The following is a 20,551-nucleotide window of genomic DNA, read 5'->3' as shown; positions in this document are numbered from 1 at the left end:
TGTTGTACATATATTGTACAGTTTGTACCTATTCCTTTCCTATTTCTAGATCGTGGTTTGCTTGTAAATAGAGCTTCACTTGCTTCCATCCCAAACTGGCAAATTTTATTTGGGGAGTAGTTTCTCCAAATTATTTGGGGTGTAATTCCAACCCATCACACAAGGGGACAAAATGAGCTTGTAAAAGAGATATTCTTTTACCAACAGGAAGTTATGCTTGCTAGTTGTGCAATTATCAAATTCTATAAAAGCACTGAAATGTTAAAACTGTGCCAGTCTTTAGTGCCCTCTATGTCCATTAAGACTTAACTTTCCTGCTAGTGGAGTAACATCAAAACCAAAGGGGGCTGCTTTCTGCTAATGCCCACTCAGTGCTGAACATTTCAATTTTATGTCTGAGCATTTAGCTACTGAATTTGGCTTTATACAACTCATTCCAGATGTGAAGCCACTAGAGATGGTACTGCTGGTCAGTTCTTCCCACCAGAATTCCAGAAAGGGCTTTTAATGCCCTTTCTGGTTGCATTTTGAAAGCTCTGCTTGATTTGCCTAGGTGCATATACAACTGGTTCTCCAGCAATTCTTCCACTTTCTACTTCAGCAATCAGGCAGCAGTGTCTTAAAAGTGTAGTTTTCTTTGGAAAACTACAAAGAATTGCTACAATTCAGTTACTTAAGTGCAAAACTAGACTTAAGAAAATGGATTTGTAAGACATTGTAAAAAACGAACAAAAAAAAGATAATAAACAATGAATCTAAGTTGGAGAAAATGCTCCAGGAACTCCCCCTGCTTCAAGAACATGTTTCTGCAAGCAGTAAGTTAGAGGGACTAAATCATATAAAGCAATCTTTGAACCTGGGAACTTGCACTACTGCAGCAGCCAACACATGGCCAATGCTACATCACTGTCAGACACCACAAAAGCAGATGAAAAATGCTGTTGCACTGGGTGTGCTGGAATCCTCACACAGCAGGATGTCAGGCAGCTCATTCTGCTACTGCAGAATAGAGTGACAGATAAGGGAGATGCTGTGGGAAACAGCGGGAAAGAAGTAGAAAGCCTGAAGAGAAGTGTAGCTACACACAGCCCCAGCAAGGCTAAATACAGGCAGTGCTCAGTGGAGAGGAAGAGAGCAGAGAGCTGTATGAGGAACACAACTGGATAGCAACTGTGTCCAATCATACTTAATGGCTTTATTATACATTTATTCCCATATTCCAGTTCCAAAGCAGTAGCCTGTCATGTGGAATTGTCCCTGTAATGCCAGGCACACAACTCATCTCTTAAGTTCTACCAACAACAATACTTGTTTCTATATTTATTGATCAAAGCAACCAAGCAGGAAATAAATCCATTCCTTGGCACCAGCAGTTAACAGCGCTCTGAATTATGAATCATAGAATGGTCTGGGTTGGAAGGGACCTCCAAAGCTCATCCAGCCCAACCCCTCTGCACTCAGCAGGGACATCTTCCACTAGATCAGGTTGCCCAGAGCCCTCTGCAGCCTCACTTTGAATATCTCAAGGGATGGAGCCTCAACCACCTCCCTGGGCAACTTGTTCCAGTGTCTCACCACCGTCATGGTGCAGAACTTGCTCCTAACATCCAATCTCAATCTCCTCTGCTCTAGTTTGAAGCCATTGCCCCTTGGTTCTATCACTGCAGGCCTTTGGAAAGAGTTTCTCTCTCTATCCTTCTTATAGGCCACCTTCAGATACTGGAAGGTCACATTTAGGTCTCCACATTTTTGTCCTAAGACTAACCAAGCAAGAAGCTGGTCTATAGTAAATAGCTGGACAGAAAAAATCCTCAACAACAAAATCCCTAACAAGTATCAGGAAGTCTATTGCATTATGTGTGTAAGGTAAAATACTGTTTAAACTGTGGAGCATATACAAGAGACACACTCAGGATCTAGCAGGGAATGCTGAACATGAGCAACAAATAGATTAAGGTTGCTCATGGCAAAAGCAGATTGTTCGTGGTCAGTGTATCCTGGTCTTCAGAAGCACATTCCATGGTATTAAGGACAATTCAGGTGGAACTTTTAGACTTTTCCCAGGCAACCAGCAACAGAATGAGGGGACAGTCTCAAGTTGTGCCAGGGGAGGTCTAGGCTGGGTGTTAGGAGGAAGTTCTTCACAGAGAGAGAGATTGCCTATTGGAATTGGGCTGCCCAGGTGGAATCCGTGTACCTGGAGATGTTCAAGAGAAGCCTGGATGAGGCACTTGGTGTCATGGTCTGGTTGATTGGATAGGGCTGGGTGATAGGTTGGACTGGAGGATCTTGGAGGTCTCTTCCCATAGGCAATCTCTCTCTTTGTGAAGAACCTGTGGTTGATTCTATGATTCTATGATTGTCCAGAAATAACGGAGATATTTAATAGAATGGATTAGTTCACTAAGTGTTGGTGTTAAGAATTATTAATTGTGTGTTTGAAAGGACTTTCTGATGAGTATTTTCTACAGCTAAAAGTTCTTCAGACTACACCAGCAGATGAATCAAGAGGGCAGGAAAAGCCTACTGATAACTAGGCTCTGGGAGCTTCATAATATGAGCAAGAGCTCTGAAGACAATGGAAAATCCAGAGAAGTCAGAAATGTCAGGGTTACAGCTGCCTCATTCCTACCCTGCCAAGGAAGATTTACTGTTACTTATTAAATGGCAAAGATGTAGGTACAACTTCCTGTGTCACACTTTGTAATAAAACCCCCAATACACTCACTTGGGAACTCCTGTGTGGGGGCTTTCTGTTTTTTCAGTTCAGTGACACTTTAATTATCACAAATCACAGGATGTTAGGCGTTGGAAGGCACCTCCAGAGATCATCCAGTCCAACCCCCCTGCCAGAGCAGGACCATAGAATCCAGCACAGGTCACACAGGAACACATCCAGACAGGGCTGCAAAGGCTCCAGACAAGGAGGCTCTACAACCTCTCTGGGCAGCCTGCTCCAGTGCTTTGGGACACTCACAGTTAAGAAGTTCCTCCTCATGTTGAAGTGGAGCCTCATGTGCTGCAGTTTCCATCCATTGCCCCTTGTCCTAATCCAGGGCACAAGTGAGCAGAGGCTGTCTCTGTCCCTTCCTTCCTGACCCCCAAACCTCAGCTACTGATAGACATTGATCAGATCCCTCTCAGCCTTCTCCTCTCCAGACTGAACAACCCCAGGGCTCTCAGCCTCCCCTCCCCAGGCAGTGCTCCAGTCCCTTCAGCATCCTTGTAGCCCTCCCTTGGACTCCCTCCAGCAGATCCTGTCCCTCTCGACCTGGGGAGCCCAGAACCAGATTCAGTACTCCAGGTGGGGCCTCAGCAGGGCAGAGTTGTTATTGTTTGAGCTTTCTGAAACACATGGAACACTTGATAGAAGCAGATGGAGATGACTTGTACCAGAAAGAGCTCCAGCACTACTCATTGCTACAGCATGGAGAGATCTACTTGTACAGTCCTTACTCTCTGGTTCTGCCCCACACTGCTGAGCCACACTCCTTCCCTCATAAGATGGCAGCTGTACAAGCAGCTTCCATGGGAAGAGCTTTCCACACTTCTTAAGGGACACATTGGAAACAGAAACTAAAAGAAAAAGAAGCTTAGCTTTTATCTGTTAGATATCTCCTGTGGAAAGCTTCATAAACATACATCAGCAGGAAAACTGTGTGCCCAGGGAAACTGTGTGCCACAGGTAAGATAGGTGCATAGATAAACTGAGTGCCACAGGCAGACAGCCTTGAGATCAGTAACCAGTGCAGGAATCAAGACTTTTGCAGGAAGCAGGTAAGCAAAAGGTGCTAATCTACAAACACTTTCTCTTCATCTACCAGCAGGTGATTGCATTAAGCTCTTTTACTGCTGCGTAGAACAAAGGGAAGAAAGCTCCTTCTCCAGAACAGGGAATCCAGAATATGTTAGAACAGATTAAGCTTTGCAGAGTTTCCTACAAAAGATCTTATGAAATAAAGCAACAAGTAGGAAGTTAAAACATTCCTCCAGTGTTAAGAAGCAGGTATTTTTTCCAAATTAAAGGCATAGCAAGTCCCAACAAATTACAAAATTAAACTGAAAAGCTTACGGAAATTGGTCAAACTGCAGTAGGTTAGAACTCCAGTGACAGAGGCACAAAAGGATCAGTGCCTCTCCAACAGACAGAATTCACTCTTCTGCTGATGGAATCAAGGCAAACCCCCCATCTGCCTAGTAACAAAAAGCAGTGGCCCCTCACAACCAACCCAAGCTTCAGCAGGTGCCTGTCACCTGATGAGGGAAATACATCTTACAGTGCTGCTCCTCCTGCCGACTGGACTCCGCAGGGCTGGCAGCCAGGCCAGCAGTTTCTTCTCTTGCTTTGCCTCTTATCCACGTGGCCAGAGAGTACGACTCAGAGTTATCAGAGCAGGCCATTTCCAAAATGTCACACAATGTGTGACACAGGAGGTCCTTCTGCTCCTCTTCTGAAAGAACAGAAACCTACATCAGCTCAGTTGCTGCTAATCAGTACCTTATAGAAGCTACCAGGACATTTTTCATACATTAATGCTATCTAAATAATGGAGCTTATTACCTTCACCAATTAACAATGCTACATTGTTGTCTAAATAATGGAGCTTATTACCTTCACCAATTAACAATGCTACATTGTTGTCTAAATAATGGAGCTTATTACCTTCACCAATTAACAATGCTACATTGTTGTCTAAATAATGGAGCTTATTACCTTCACCAATTAACAATGTTACATTGTTGTCTAAATAATGGAGCTTATTACCTTCACCAATTAACAATGCTACATTGTTGTCTAAATAATGGAGCTTATTACCTTCACCAATTAACAATGTTACATTGTTGTCTAAATAATGGAGATTACCTTTACCAATTAACAATGTTACATTGTTGTCTAAATAATGGAGCTTATTACCTTTACCAATTAACAATGTTACATTGTTGTCTAAATAATGGAGCTTATTACCTTTACCAATTAACAATGTTACATTGTTATCTAAATAATGGAGCTTATTACCTTTACCAATTAATAATGTTAATTGCTGCTTTGACTATGTTGGACCAAAGAATTTTAAAGCTGTCTTTACAAAAAATGTGTTTTAATGGGATTTTCCTTTCCTAAGAGCAGATTCCAGCCAAATCCTTGTAAGACTCAGAAACCCCTCGGATGAGCAAAATGGGAATACAGAAGCATGCAGCACACATACTGCATGCCTCATAAAATGGCATGGGAGCACAGTTAAATAACAAGTATGAAATATATTAAATTCTTTCTAACTAGGACATGCTCTACAGATAATTAAAATGGAAAAAGCGGGGGGGGGGGGGGGGGGGGGGAAGGGGTCTCAGTACCTGGACAGTCTCTCCAAGATGACTTTTCGCTGGTAAAAAGCCTCTTCAAAAGGAATGCCTTTGTTATCCAAGCACAAGAGAATATTAGAATACAAGGCAACACCGACTTTTACAGCTCACAAGCTCTACACCAAAGCATTTTGCATGTTATTAGAAGGGTTTCAAGCTGCTCTGCATTCAGTAAGGGAGCCTGAGCCTGCACTGTTAATTTGAATGGGAAAAATCAGACTACAGAGGTGTCCTCATACCTGCATTCAACATGATGGAGTTTGAACCTCCAGTACGCCTCAAACACACGGAGTGTGTTTCAAACACAGTAACCTCTCCAGACTCACAGGACTGAGCTCATGAACACACAAATATTTTGCAGTATAACTAAGGCAAATCCAGTCCCTTGGACAAATGCCTTTGGACAAATGCCTTTAGAAGCTAAAAAGCCCAACACTAACCACTGCCACTCCTAATTCACAGAGCAGATTAAAGATCTCCCTCCCTAGAGATATTCAAAACCTGTCTGGATGTATTCCTGTGTGACCTGCCCTGGGTGATCCTGCCCTGGCAAGGAGATTGGACTGGATGAGCTTTTGAGGTCTCTTCCAACCATGAACATTCTGTGATATACCTCTGAATCTCCATATCCATATCCATTGCTTTCCATCCACACTACAGCTAGAATTTTAAAAACAGATATGTTCCAAGTTACAGAGAAGGAAAGAGGAAACAACAACTTTGGGATCTTTCTAATTACTCTCTTAGAAGCTGCTTCAGGTATTTGCAGCACCTTAAAAATAGCTGCTTCAGCTTTCAGTTTTTCCCTGACATCTCTCCCTGTTCTCCTGTCACACATCTTTTGCACACCTCTTTAGCACAGAATCAGGGTTGGAAGGGACCTCAAGGATCATCCAGTTCCACTACCCATGCCATGGACAGGGACACCTCACACCACAGCAGGTTACTCACAGCCACATCCAGCCTGGCTGCAAAAACCTCCAGGGATGAGGCTTCCACCACCTCCCTGGGCAACCTGTGCCAGTGTCTCACCACTCTCATGGGGAAAAACTTCTTCCCAACATCCAATCTGAATCTCTCCTCCTCTAGCTCAGATCCATTTCCCCCAGGCCTGTCACTACCAATTTTTCTGTCTCCTCCACACTATAACTAAGAAATCAAAATGCCACTGATTTGCATTTTTTGCACTTATTTTAGCACTTCTCAAACAAATCCACTTTGCAAATTCATAGTTCAAAATCAGCCCAGCTCTGCCTTTTTAACAACTTTTTTTGTCTCCTCCATGCTTTAATTAAGAAATTAAAATACAACTCATCTGCATTTTTTTTGGTAATATTTATTTTAGTTCCACATATAGAGAGAAAAAAAAAAACAAAAAACAAAACACCAGATTTGGGGCTTGCTAAACCATTGCTATAATAAATGCTTCTTACCTGCACAGGGGCAATCACTGCACAAGGGCCACCCTCGAATTGTTCCAATGCAGTGGATTCAGATTCACTGAAGACAAATCCTACCAAATGAAAAATGATATTTAGTGGAGCAGGTAAACAAGCAGGTTTCTGTGTGCTCCTGCCCCAACAGACATGATATCTCCTTTATTCATCTTTAAATGATCTGAAGAAAAAAAACAAATAGTTGTGAATATTGGCAAAAACAGAGAAATTAATTGTTTTTAATCTCAGCAATGTAATCCTGACCACAAAAAGCCAACAGCTAGGGTTTGAAACAAAAGGATTTTTAACAGCAACATTTTCACTAGAGCACTGTCTGGCTACTTAAACCATAGCTTTTATTTTATGATGACTTATTTATGATTAGGATCATCAAATAGTTTGTGTTGGAAGGGGCCTTTAAAGGCCATCTAGTCCAACCTTCCTGCAGGGAACAGGGACATCTTCAGCTAGAGAGGGTTGCTCAGAGCCCCATCCAACCCTGCCTGGAACTGTTTCCAGGGATGGGGCATCTACTGTCTCTGGGCAGCCTGGGCCTCATCAGCCTCAGAGTAAAGGACTTCTTTCTTCCATCTAGTTTGAATCTCCCTCTTTTAGTTTAATACCATCACCCTTGTCCTGTCACAACAAGCCCTGCTACGAAGTCTGTCCCCAGCTTTCCAACTGACCCCTTTAAGTACTTAAAGGCCAGCAGAAGGTCTCCCTGGAGGCTTCTCTTCTCCAGGCTGAACAACCCCAACCCTAACCCTCTCAGCCCAGCCTCAGAGCAGAGGAGTTCCAGCCCTTGGATCTTTCATGTGGTTTCTCAAGACCTGTTCTAACAGGTACAGGTCTCTCCTAAGGCTGACCCAAGTATTAACCAAATAGTTAACCAGAGTTTTTATCTTATTATGACTTATTTCTTATTAACCAAATTAATTTGTAAGTGATAATAATTTGTCTCACACACAATCTCTGGACCATCTCTGAACACTTCTGTTCCCTACAAAGGGCACAATACAGCTCCTACTGATCTCACTGTGGCCTGTCAATGTTCCTGTTAAGACTGAAATATGCTGAATAACTCAGATATTCACTTGGAACCACTGAAGCCAGCCTCTTAAAGGTGTTCTTGCAGAGTAGAGACACTGTCTTTGCTGAGATGCAAGAACACACATTTCCCCTCTCCATCTTCTCTGGAGACTTTCCAGACTCATCTGGATGTGTTCCTGTGTGACCTGTGCTGGATTCTATGGTCCTGCTCTAGCAGAGGGGTTGGAGTGGAAGATCTCCAGAGGTCCTTTCCAATGCCTAGCATCCTGTGATGCTGTGCTCTTCAGTTTGTATTTCAGCACTATCTTACAGTCACATCCTGAAAGACAGAGCACACACCTGTGTAATCACTGCAAAAGGGTTTGTTTCACCTTGCCCTTGCACCTGTCCTCAAGATAGGGTTATTCATAGCTTGCATTTCTCATGGGGGAACCTGCTCCAGAGGGAGGCTGCTGGACCAAATGATCCCCACAGGTCCAACCCGTACCACTCTGTGATTCTGTGTCAAATGCACATCCATGACCAATTGCCCATGCTGTGAATTTGAACTGGGGAAATGCATCCCCACACTGCAGACTCCCACACTGCTGCATGTCAGGTACATCACCCCAAGCTGTAGAGACAGCATCACATTTTGGAGCCCACATTTCATCAAAGAAATGAGAGGTTTTGGATAAGGTGAACTTCTTATTTTTGCTTAATGGATCAATACACTCACAGTTCTTAAACTGACTTAAAAGTATCTGACAGAACGCTCCAGGGTTGTTTTTTGGTTTTTTCTTAAATTGAATATACAAATGTGCCTTACAAAGATGTGTGTGACATCCAAAATCCAAATGCACACCGAGCCACAGACTTAAATCAGCATCACATCATGTAGCAACGAAGCTCCACGGATCCCCCTTCAAGCCAAGTTTGCCCTGGTGCCACCTCCCTCCCCTGCCACCATGCCTTGGTAAGAGACATCCCCAGTCCTTTCAACAAGCTGAATTAGTTTGGGCAGGCACAAAAAAATTACATTCAAGGGTTAAGTCTTCCTCTGCTTTGAAGAGTTACTGCATGCAGACTGCAACAAGAGGGTTTTTAGTTGTTTTAGTGATTTACCCACTGCAGAAAAACAATATACTTGGATGTGCTACCATGAAAGCACACTTAGGGACTCTTGAGTATGTTCCATTTCTCCAGGCTTTTAACAGAAAGCTTAACCCTGCCCTGTTTTTCAAAACAGCTTCCTAAAAATAAAGAAAACTGAGTGTGAACCAACAGAATGAATAAAAAACCTCAGACAGGCCATGCCAGATTGACATTGCACAGAATCATAGCATTCGTTTGCTTGGAAAAAGACCTTTAAGATCATCAGGTCCAACCACTAATCTAATACTACTAAATCTGTTGCTAAACCATGTCCATCAGTACCACACCTCCACAGCTTTTAAATACCTCCAGGGATGATGATTCAACCACTTCCCTGAGCAGCCTCTTCCAGTACTCAACAACCCTTTCAGGAAAATAAATTTTTCCTAATCTCCAACTTAAACCTCCTCTGGCACAACTTGAGGCCATTTTCTCTGGTTTTCTGACAGCACACAAGCACAGGCAAAACCCATGTGTGATAGCTAAAGGAACACTTCATTTGTTCTTATCCAAATGTTCCTTAATGCTTAATAAACACCCAAGTTCTAAAAGCTCTTAAGCATAAAGCTGGGATTCAGAGATTTTGGTCTTACTTACTTTTTTAAACTTCTACAAAATCTGAAGTCAGATTCTAGCAGAATTTCAGAAACCAATGATCTGAAGTCTATCTGGGGTCAAGTCTATCTCAGCCTGCAAGTGCACCTCCTTACCTTGTTTTGTCCTCCACAATACTCATACCTTAAGCAATCTGTAGACACTCACCAGCTCCATGCTCCTCCTTGACCGGTAGGAATGGCCTGGCCACCCTTTAAACTACCAACTAAGACTAGCATCTCTGATCAAGACACATTTTACTCCCTCCACTACAACCCTAAAAAGAGGTGGTAGTGAGGCAGGAGTTGGTCTCTACTCCCCAGTATCAGGATGACAGAATGAGAGAAAATGGCCTGAAATTGTGCCAGGGGAGGGTTAGGCTGGAGATGAGGAAAAATTCGTCTGTGGAAAGAGTGGTCAGGAATTGGCACAGGCTGCCCAAGGAGGTGGTGGGGTCCCCATGTATGGAGGTGTTCAAGAAGCCTGTGGCCATAGCACTTCAGGACATGGTTTAGTGGCCATGGTGGGGTTGGGTTGCTGGTTGGACTCAAAGACCTTGGAGGTCTTTACCCAACAAAAGGATTTTGTGATTCTCTGATTCTACTGTAACTCTTAACCAGTCATACTGATAATGTTTCAGGAGCAAACCAGATGCAATACAGCCAAAATAATGTGTTTTTTTTTAATCTGCTGCCTTTTACTCGTGATTATCACCACCTACCTATAGGAAACATCAAGCAGTAACACTGCCATCCATCTTCCTTGGCATTCATAACCCTCTGACATGCTCCACTGCTCCCATTTGTGACACCACTGCTGCCTAACTGCTTTTACCTCTCAGGTTGGGGCAGGGGGTGCTGAAGCAGAGCTAGATTCCTGCTAGCAATTACTGTATTGCCCAGTCGTTTGACCTGTGGTGATTATGATATCCCCAAATCTGTCCTTACATCCTTTGCAAACTATTAATCATACAAAGTTTAGTTTTCCTTATTTACCCCCCAAAGTTTTATTCTCCTTATCTCCCCAAACTCAGCATTTACCAAGGCTCACCTTTCATTTCTCACACCTCATTCTCAGCCCTTCTACACACAGGCTGCCAAAATGAACCTCTGACTTAATTACCTGCTAATACTACACAGAGTGGTCCAAAGAACTACAGAACCCACACATCCTTATTTTATGACCATTCCACTGCTTTCCTGCACCTTTTTCTTATTTGCCTCTTTCTAAACAGTAAGTATTTTATTGACCTCCATGGTACTCTACACATTACTAACACTGTCACTCTACAGAGGACACTTTACACCCTTCAGTGTCTTCACTCTGTGCAAGAATCACTTCTAGGTGAATGACACAGACATGCAACACCAACCACGTTAGGAAAACCCCTTTGCTCTCTCTGATCCAATCTACCTACAAAGGTGATGTGCTCTCCATTTCTTCATCCTGTTCTTTGCTGACCCAGCCTCCCACCATGGAACTTTGGTGTTCCACCGTGGAATTTATTTTCCTCTTTTGGGATGCGGCTCAACAAGGGTAAGTGCAGAGTCCTGCACCTGGGAAGGAAGAATAAACTGCAGCAGTACAGGCTGGGAGGGGTTCTGCTAGAGAGCAGCCCCCTGGAAATGGACCTGAGAGTGCTGGTGGACAACAAGTTCTGCATGGCACAGCAATGTGCCCTGGTGGCCAAGAAGGCCAATGGGATCCTGGGGGCATTCAGAGGAGTGTGCGCAGCACATCCAGGGAGGTTCTCCTCCCCCTCTGCTCTGCCCTGCTGAGACCTCACCTGGAATATTGCATCCAGTTCTGGGCTCCCCAGGTCGAGAGGGACAGGGATCTGCTGGAAAGAGTCCAAGGGAGGGCTACAAGGATGCTGAAGGGACTGGAGCACTGCCTGGGGAGGAGAGGCTGAGAGCCCTGGGGCTGTTCAGTCTGGAGAGGAGAAGGCTGAGAGGGATCTGATCAATGCCTATCAATAGCTGAGGGGTGGGGGTCAGGAAGGAAGGGACAGGGAGAGCCTCTGCTCACTTGTGCCCTGGGGTAGGACAAGGAGCAATGGATGGAAACTACAGCACAGGAGGTTCCACCTCAACATGAGGAAGAACTTCTTGACTGTAATGGTCCCAGAGCACTGGAGCAGGCTGCCCAGAGAGGTTGTGGAGTCTCTTTGTCTGGAGCCTTTGCAGCCCTGTCTGGATGTGTTCCTGTGTGACCTGTGCTGGGTTCTATGGTGCTGCTCTGGAAGGGGGTTGGACTGGAAGGTCTCCAGAGGTCCCTTCCAACCCCTAACATCTTGTGAGCCTGTGATACAAGCTCTGTCCAACAGAAACAGTAGGATAATCTAATCCCCCAAGTACAAGGTTTACAAAAGGTCTTAATGTTTCATCCTTTCTCTAGAGCTGGGGGTGGAAGGTCAGACACATTCTGGGTATGGCTCTGCAGTTTTTTACTTTTTCTGGGAGGAGGAAAAAATGCCCAACAAAATAACTTTTCCCACACGTAATAGAAAGGAGCATTTAAAACAAAACTCCTCGTAATGTGTTGTGGGTAATGAGCCAAGAAGGGTTTGAGGAAAGTATCCAAATTACCTGGTAGCTCCCACTAGATTGGGAACAAGGAAACAAGGCAAGAATGCAGTGTGTCTGCTTTTTGTCACACCTCTGTGAAAAACAAACCAGCTAAACCTGCTCTATGGAACTTCTGGATTTTGACTGAAGCTTCTGCATCTGTACCCTGCTAAAAGCCTTCCATGAGAGACTTTTATGACCTTTTTGTCATAGGCTCACAGGATGTTTGGGGTTGGAAGACATCTCTGCAGATCTTCTAGTCCAACGCCCCTGCCAGAGCAGGACCATAGAACCCAGCACAGGTCACACAGGAACACATCCAGACAGGGCTGCAAAGGCTCCAGACAAAGAGACTCCACAACCTCTCTGGGCAGCCTGCTCCAGTGCTCTGGGACCATTACAATCAAGAAGTTCTTCCTCATGTTGAGGTAGAACCTCCTGTGCTGTAGTTTCCATCCATTGCTCCTTGTCCTATCCCAGGGCACAAGTGAGCAGAGGCTCTCCCTGTCCCTTCCTTCCTGACCCCCACCCCTCAGCTATTGATAGACATTGATCAGATCCCTCTCAGCCTTCTCCTCTCCAGACTGAACAGCCCCAGGGCTCTCAGCCTCTCCTCCCCAGGCAGGGCTCCAGTCCCTTCAGCATCCTTGGAGCCCTCCCTTGGACTCTTTCCAGCAGATCCCTGTCCCTCCTGACCTGGGGAGCCCAGAACTGGATGCAATATTCCAGGTGAGGTCTCAGCAGGGCAGAGCAGAGGGGGAGGAGAACCTCCCTGGATCTGCTGCACACACTCCTCTGAATGCACCCCAGGACCCCATTGGCCTTCTTGGCCACCAGGGCACATTGCTGTGCCATGCAGAACTTGTTGTCCACCAGCACTCCCAGGTCCTTCTCCAGGGGGCTGCTCTCCAGCAGATCCCCTCACAGCCTATACTGCTGCAGTTTATTCTTCCTTCCCAGGTGCAGGACTCTGCACTTATCCTTGTTGAACCTCAGCAGGTTCCTCTCTGCCCAGCTCTCAGTCTGTCCAAGTCTCTGAACGGCTACACAGTCTTTTATATTCTTTAAGTCTGTTGGTCATAGCCAAAGTAAAGCTGGACTTGCCGGCACCATGTCCTTTCTTAAAGCAAGGACACTGTCTCTCCAGATAGTCCTTTCTGGGCCCAGGCAGCAGCAAAGAGTTATAGGGTTCACTAATGATTTAGATAAACGTGTCACAGGCCACTTCAAATTCTTACTGCTCTGTGTGTATTCCAACCACATTAACTAGAGAATACAATCTTCTTAACTTCACTTATGTGCTGTCAGGGCTGGGCTTACCACTAACTGAGTGCCAGAGGCTCTCTATGGACCCCTCTGCCTTCCCAAAGGGCAGAGAAAGGCAACTAGGGAGAGAGGCTGATGGGGTGAGAAAGAAACTGGAACCGCCTTAGTGAAATAATAACAATAAACTGAAATAGATACCAAGAGAGACAAATCAATGTGGAACCCAACCCCTGAGGGCAATCAGTCACTGTCAGCCCTGATGCTAGTGCAGGAGCCCCAGGATGGACTCAGCAATAGATGGGAACCAGATTCAGGAGCCGGATTCTGGAACTGGATTCAGGAACTTGTAGATTGGAATCAAAGGCAAAACAGCCCTCCACAGACACCAGCCTTTGAAGAAGAGGAAGAAGACCTTGCTGACCCCTCTGCTTCACAACAAACACATCATCCATGGGATGGAATCCCTCAATGGTCAGCTTAGGGTCACCTGCACTGTCCCCTCCTCCCCCAGGTGCAGCCTCTATACCCCCAGAAGATGCAGCAGTGCCCTTGGTCTGCACCGCAGCCCTTGGCACTGCCCAGAGCCATTGAGCATTGTCAGTGCTGGCAGCAGCCACTGAGCATGGCCTGAGCTTCAGAGAGTGCAGCTGCTGAGCAGGCACTGAGCAGGGAAGGGACAGCAGTGAGCAGGATCAGTGCTGCTCGAGCTCAGACCAAGACAGTATTTAAGACATTTAAGAGCTGTTTTGTATGGAGTTAATCAAGTGCTGGAGTGATTGTGTAAGACCATAAGCCAGCCAGATCTGAACTGAGAAGATAATTATTCCTGTCCTAACTCAAGCCAGGACACCAGCCTGGTTAGAAGGAGGTGCCCCAGTCCCTGGCAGGGCGACTGGAACTAAATGGTCTTAAGGTCCCTTCCAACCCAAACTATTCTATGACTTTTCAGTGAACGGCATCTTCTATTCTCCTTCCAGTGTAACAGTGTGAAGCTGTGACTGACAGGTAATGGCACAGATAGTCCCTCAAAAAAATTGTATTTCTGCCTCAAAGCCTAACGTTTCATTCAGCAAGCTTCACAAAAGTTTTTGCCTCCTTAAAAATGAATTCATTATCTTAAGCAAACCACACCCTATGGAAGAACCCTTTAAATGATGATCTGTGTGTATCAGCTCTGTGTACAACATACCCTTTATACAGCACAAAAAGGACTTGGACAGTCTAAATCAGCAAGATGTGCTTTTTTTGTCTGAAAAGAGACTATCACCCCCCAAAAGCAATGCACTGCTCCCAGGGAGGAAAGAATCTTCCAGTACACAAGGGAGCATGGAAATTCCTCCCTAGAGAAGGCTGTTGGGCAGCTGCTCTCAGCAGCACATCCCTGCTCTTCTCCAAGAGCTGCTGCTGCCCCAGGTTGCAGCGTGGCTTGCTTTAGCAAGAAAGACCTAATGACAGAATTAGCAACCTCTGCCACTTAGAAACAGAAACTCTAAGTCAGTAGTCATCAGCACTACTTTCTTTGAATACTTCAGCATTTTTCCCCACATGATGTGCAACTTGTAGGCAGCAGATCTGGCTTCTAACTTCTTGCTTAATTTGTACAGATGCTTTAAAAACAGTCCACAGACCCTGATGTGGAGAGCAGTCACCAAGGTTTACTTTGCTAAGTGTGACTGGCAGCAATAAAGCAACCAAAGAAGCTTCAAAAGCAACTCCACCAAAAGATCTGAAGAGGCAACACCTGAAGACTGAGCAACAAGTAGGCAGAGGTGAGCCAATAGGTGCAACCACTTCCTCCAGCTGCTTGCACAACCTACACCTGTTTTTACTCTGGCTGTGAATAATAAATGAAGAATGCTTTTGCTTTGCTTGCTGTTTAACTGTTTGCATTGAGGAGCATGGAACCCAAAGAGAAAGCAGACAAATGCAAGCATCCTATACAGCAGTCACCAGAACAGCAACAAGTACACAGTGACCATTTCTCCCCCATCACCCAAATGAATCAAACATTATCACACACATAGAGGTGCACCTTTCAAACTGCCATTTCCATCTAAGGTTTTGAAGAGTTGTTCAAAATGTACCTATTGATCTGGTAAAAATATTATTTCCTGGTAGCCCTGCCTTGGTCATGGTCTAACAATGACTTAAAAACAATACTACAGAATGTAGCTCCTTGAAGAGTTGCTCAAAATGTACCTATTGATCTGGTAAAAATATTATTTCCTGGTAGCCCTGCCTTGGTCATGGTCTAACAATGACTTAAAAACAATACTACAGAATGTAGCTCCTCCACCAAGGATGGAATAAAAGCAAATCTGGTGATGTTTAAATGCATTAGATCACAAAGTGAGCTCCAGGCATGTATATAAAAAAAAAGGAAATCTGGAAAGAACAGGGAAGAAAAAGAAAGTTGTCAACCTACTCACCCAGCTCTCAGCTTGGAAGCTGGAAGAGGATCTAGACAAAACAAACCTTTTCACACTGTACATCACACACATACACAAACTGTTGTATTAACAGATTCATGCTCTGCTTTTGAGGGTAAATAGGTGTTTTGAAAGACCTGTCCCATATCTTTCTTTCCAAAGAGCACTGGAAAGCAGCTTAGGCAATTCTGAAGGAATGCTGTGCTCACATCTGTCAGACATTCACAGTAGTGCAGACCTGGGGCTATAGGCCTTAGGACTGATCGGAAGAGCAGCTGTATAAAGGGAGTTTGTATCTTGGATCCCTAAAGAAAATCACTCCTGACATGGGTGCTTCCTTAGAATTCAGTCCTCCTCCTATCTCTTCCCAAGTTATCATAAATCTATGCCAGGAAACACAGAAGTGCAGCCTCAACTACATCTGCATTACATTGTGTCTACTTCGAGGATTCTGGAGAATGGGATTCACAAGCTTCAAACTGCAAATTCTGCTGCAACCATTAAAAAATTCTATTTAAAATATAACACTCAAAAACCCCAAACCCACCAACTGCAACAACAGCTTCACAGCCATGCTTTTGTTAAGTCAGGAATCAAACCAACACATTTAAAGTTGTCAGTGCAGCAAAGCAAGAGAATGCATGCCCCCAACTCCAAACAGCACATCCAGGTGAGCTGGCTCAGCCCTGAGCACTGCCCCCAACTCCAAACAGCACATCCAGGTGAGCTGGCTCAGCCCTGAGTGCTGCCTGCAGACCAGACTGCAGTTCTGGTCAAGCAAACACGCTGAGTAAGGAGCTTGGTGCATGAGGAGGAGGACTGAGCACTGCTGTCTTCACCAGGAATCTGACTGCTTCCAGTCTCACATTGCTCAACACCTTCCCTACACTTCCCTCCCCAAGTGTGAGTTATGGTTCTCAGCTTCCAAAGGGTTTGAGAAAAGATCAGACAACATCAGAAAGTACCTGAAATAAACAGCAGTGCTGGCACTGCTCTGAAAGCCTCCCAACAGCAAAGCAGTGTTTGATACTTTCTGTACATGGGATATGAAACAAAGGTCTGCCTTTGCACCTTTGAACTCCCTGGAAAAACAAAGCTTCATTTCTCCATTTGGGTTTTAGAACATTCTTGCTAAAGTCACTGCTGAGAAGACTCCTTCACAGCAGGCAAGTAGTGCAGAACTTTCTCAACAGCACAGAAAATTCTCCATTCCCAGCACAAGACCTCCAAACAACACAGTAACTTATTGTCGTGTGCTTGTGCTACACAAAACTGATTAAAGAGGATACAGAGAGGGGAACAGCCTTGCTACACAGCACAGTTACAGGACTTTCACTAAAGACACAGAAGAAATAATAGCTCCTGGCCAGGAAACACCAGGTACACAAGAGGCCCTTTCCATTAATCCCCCATCTGATTACAAATGTGGAGCATTACAACACACAGCTCAAGAAATTCTGAAACTGCCTAATATCTCACAGACAAATCACCTTGGAAAGGGCAGTTTTGGTGATCTCACATTACCTGTTGAAGAAATAATTAAACTTTTTAACATCAGTTTCTTTTTCTGACTTTGCACACATCCTGTAGTGAAACACTAGCACTTACCAAAACTTAAAGGCACATTTTAGGTAGTATTTATACTTCAATGAAATTAATTGATTTGCTAGGGAAATGGCTTTATTAAACCTGCTTGAATTGTAGAACTTAGAAGCAGTTTGGCATTTTTTTTCTCCAAATATTTCTTCCTGAATTATCTGAACACAGATTAACCTGGGGAAAAGAGAAAAAAAAAAAAAAAGAGATGACAGTCTGGTAATGCACCTTCTGTCCTGGGAGAGGTGAGAAGCTGTGTAGCTCCCAAATCACAGAATCACAGAAAACATCCATTTGGAAGAGACCTCCAGGCTCATCCAGTCCAACTCTCCACCCAGCACTGCAGGCTCAACACCAAACCATGTCCCTAAGCACCAGCTCCACACACTGCTGAAACACCTCCAGGGATGCTGACTCCAGCACTGCCCTGGGCAGAACATTCCAATGGCTGAGAACCCTTGCAGGGAAGAAAGATTTCCTGAGATCCAGCCTGAACCTCCCCTGGCACACCCTGGAACCATTTCATCTGCTCCTGTTGCTTGCCACCAAGGAGCAGAGGCTGCCCCCTGCTCACTGCAACCTCCCTTCAGGGAGCTGCAGAGAGCAATGAGGTCTCCTTCAGCCTCCTCTTCTCCAGCCTCAACACCCCCAGCTCCCTCAGCCCATCCTCTAGCCCAGGGGCTCCAGGCCCTTTTCCAGCCTCACTGCCCTGCTCTGCACAGGCTCCAGCCCCTCAATGTCCTTCCTGCAGTGAGGGCCCAGAGCTGAACACAGCACTCCAGCTGTGGCCTCCCCAGTGCTGAGCACAGGAGGATGATTCCCTCCCTGGCCCTGCTGCCCACCCTGCTTCTGACCCAAGCCAGGATGCCATTCAGTATCACACATGGATCTACTGAAACTACACAACTCATGCTGAAAAACCCAGAGAGCAAGGGACAGAGATCATCCTGGTGTTTCAACCGACTTTATCCTGACACTTGAGGGCATTCAATTTTTTTTTTTTTTAGTACATAAATTCTGCTATCATTAACTTTTCCCAGCAATTAGAGGTGTTTTTATTGTGGTCTTCATAACCTTTAGTAGAATTCTTCAAAGCCCATAGTAAAAGGATACAGGCTGGAGCGTGTCCAGAAAAGGCCAGGAGAATGATCAGAGGCCTGGCAGCCCTGCCCTGTGAGGAAAGGCTGAGAGCTGAGGCTCTTCAGCCTTCAGAAGAGAAGGCTCAGGGGAGATTTTATTGCCATGCATACATAAATGGTGGCTGCCTGGAGGATGGAGACTCCCTTTGCACAAGCAGCCCCATGGAGAAGATGAGGGGTGGTAGGGACAAGTTGCTGCTGTGGAGATTCCCATTGAACTGCAGGAGGAAATGTTTCACTGGGAGTGCAGTGAGACATTGGAATCATCTCCCAAGGGATTCCCCTACATTGGTCAGTTCTGAGACTCAGCTTGCCAGGGTGCTGGGTCAGCTCATTTCAACTCCATTATCACCTAGAAACGTTGAAGCAGATGATTCTTGGGATCCCTTCCAGCCTGGCATTGTGAGAGTAAGTCACAGGGAAGGTTATGAACCCCTTCCTTCAACCAGGACAGATACACAAACTGATCTCTTGCACATCCTGTTTCTCTCTGTACTACACCTTGCAGCTGCAGTGTAGAAAGGATACCAGAAAGTCTCCATCAAGAAGAAACTACATCTAGGTTACATAATGTAAATATGGAAAAAATCTCTTAGGAACACCCCAAGGTTCCTGGGCTGCCGTTGCTTTAGTTCTGGCCAGGCCCTCAAGACGGCACACGCTCACTTCAGCAGCCACACAGCTGTCCCGAGCCTGGCCCTGCTTTTGCCAGGTCTGTATGAACCCCACGTTGTCCGCAAAAGAAAAGAAAAAAACAACAACAAACCCCAAACCAACACAAAAGGCAACTTCTGCTGACATTTCCATGAGCCACGCAAAAGCAGGGCACAGAGTGCCGTGTTTAAGCAACCCATTTCCTCCCCCACTCCTCCCACCAGTTCCTCCGACGACTTGCCGCAAAAGACAACCCAGCTACAAGAATTACTACTGAGCAGGTGAAACTGCTGCATCACTTTTCCCGTCGGCCACACGCCGAGCTGCCGGCAGCACAGGAACACGAACAACGATCGCCGCTCCCGGCGCCTCCCGCTGCTCAGACACACCGACACCGACAGACGGGCGACGCGGAGTCCCGCGGCGGAGGCGGAGGGCGCTGTGGGTGTGTCCGGGCAGGTGGGCCGAAGGCGGCGGGGCGGGCCGAGGAAAGGCCCCATCGAGAAAGCCGTCAGGCACAGAAGCTGGGGAAAGGCCAGGTGGGGAGTGGGGCCGGGGCAACGGCGCACGGCAGGTACCTTGCGCCCAACGGCAGAAGATGGTGTCGCCCAGCCCGCGGGGCCCGGCCTTCTTGCCCCACACCAGGTGGACAAGCTCCTGGCCCGCCTCGGACATGACGGGGCGGCGGCGGCCCTGGGACCGGGCGGGCGAAGCGTTTCCCGGCAGCGGAGGCGGCTGCAGCCGAGGCAGCCGCGGCCCCTGCGCAGGGGCGGGGCCGGGCGGAGCGCTCGGGCTGGGGGCAGGGCCTCGCCTGCGCCTCGCGGAGCTGCGCATGCCCGCGCCCCGCTTCCGCTTTCCCAGCAGGCATCGCGGCGGCGTCCGGGGTCTGGTGGGAAGGGACCTGAGCGGGCTCGGGTGGCGGCCGGGGCCCTGTGGGAAAGGGGTTGAGCCGAACCGAGCCGGCTCGGGTGGCAGCCGGGGCCCGGTGGGAAGGGAGCCGAGCCGAGCCTGTTCCTTTGCTGTGCCCCGCTGCCGTTGCGGTAGGCTGGATGGTGCCGAGGCCGCAGCCTTGGCAGTAGGACGCGCCTCGCAGGGCACCGCTTCTGGCCTCACCGGTGTGTGTGCGTGCGTGCGGCTAGGGCGGGCGGCTGGCTTGCTGCCTGGCTGGGCCTGTCGGTGAACACAGCCAGGAGCCCGCCTTGACCATCCGCCCGCAGGAGAGGCCGCAGCCTTCAACTGGCAGCTGCCCTTGGTGCCTCTCGCCCTCTGGACCTTGGGTTCGGGTTCTGCTGAGTACGGGCTGCTTCGGACGCTTCTTTAGAAGC

The 20,551-nt window shown here is 46.6% G+C and overlaps 1 protein-coding gene across 2 annotated transcripts in view; it reads right to left on the bottom strand.

Moving 5' to 3' along the window:
- Positions 1 to 19,901, bottom strand: part of MINDY3 (MINDY lysine 48 deubiquitinase 3) — a 74,419-nt gene extending 54,518 nt beyond the window's left edge. Inside the window, exons 1-4 of one of the 2 annotated variants that reach the window (XM_054390158.1) lie at positions 19,805 to 19,901; positions 6,795 to 6,874; positions 5,353 to 5,410; positions 4,278 to 4,451 (exon numbers count right to left, since the gene is read on the bottom strand). In XM_054390158.1, coding sequence (XP_054246133.1) covers positions 4,278 to 4,451; positions 5,353 to 5,410; positions 6,795 to 6,874; positions 19,805 to 19,901 — 409 coding nt within the window. Of the gene's footprint in view, positions 1 to 4,277; positions 4,452 to 5,352; positions 5,411 to 6,794; positions 6,875 to 8,973; positions 8,990 to 19,804 lie in introns of those variants that run through there. The other variant, XM_054390159.1, reaches the window with a different exon arrangement.
- Positions 19,902 to 20,551: the final 650 nt, after the last annotated feature.

Source organism: Indicator indicator, chromosome 20, assembly GCF_027791375.1.
Source record: "Indicator indicator isolate 239-I01 chromosome 20, UM_Iind_1.1, whole genome shotgun sequence".
In the NCBI taxonomy this organism is placed as follows: Eukaryota; Metazoa; Chordata; class Aves; order Piciformes; family Indicatoridae; genus Indicator; species Indicator indicator.
The sequence above is the reverse complement of the archived record's forward strand: the minus strand, read 5'-3'. Positions and strand labels throughout refer to the sequence as shown.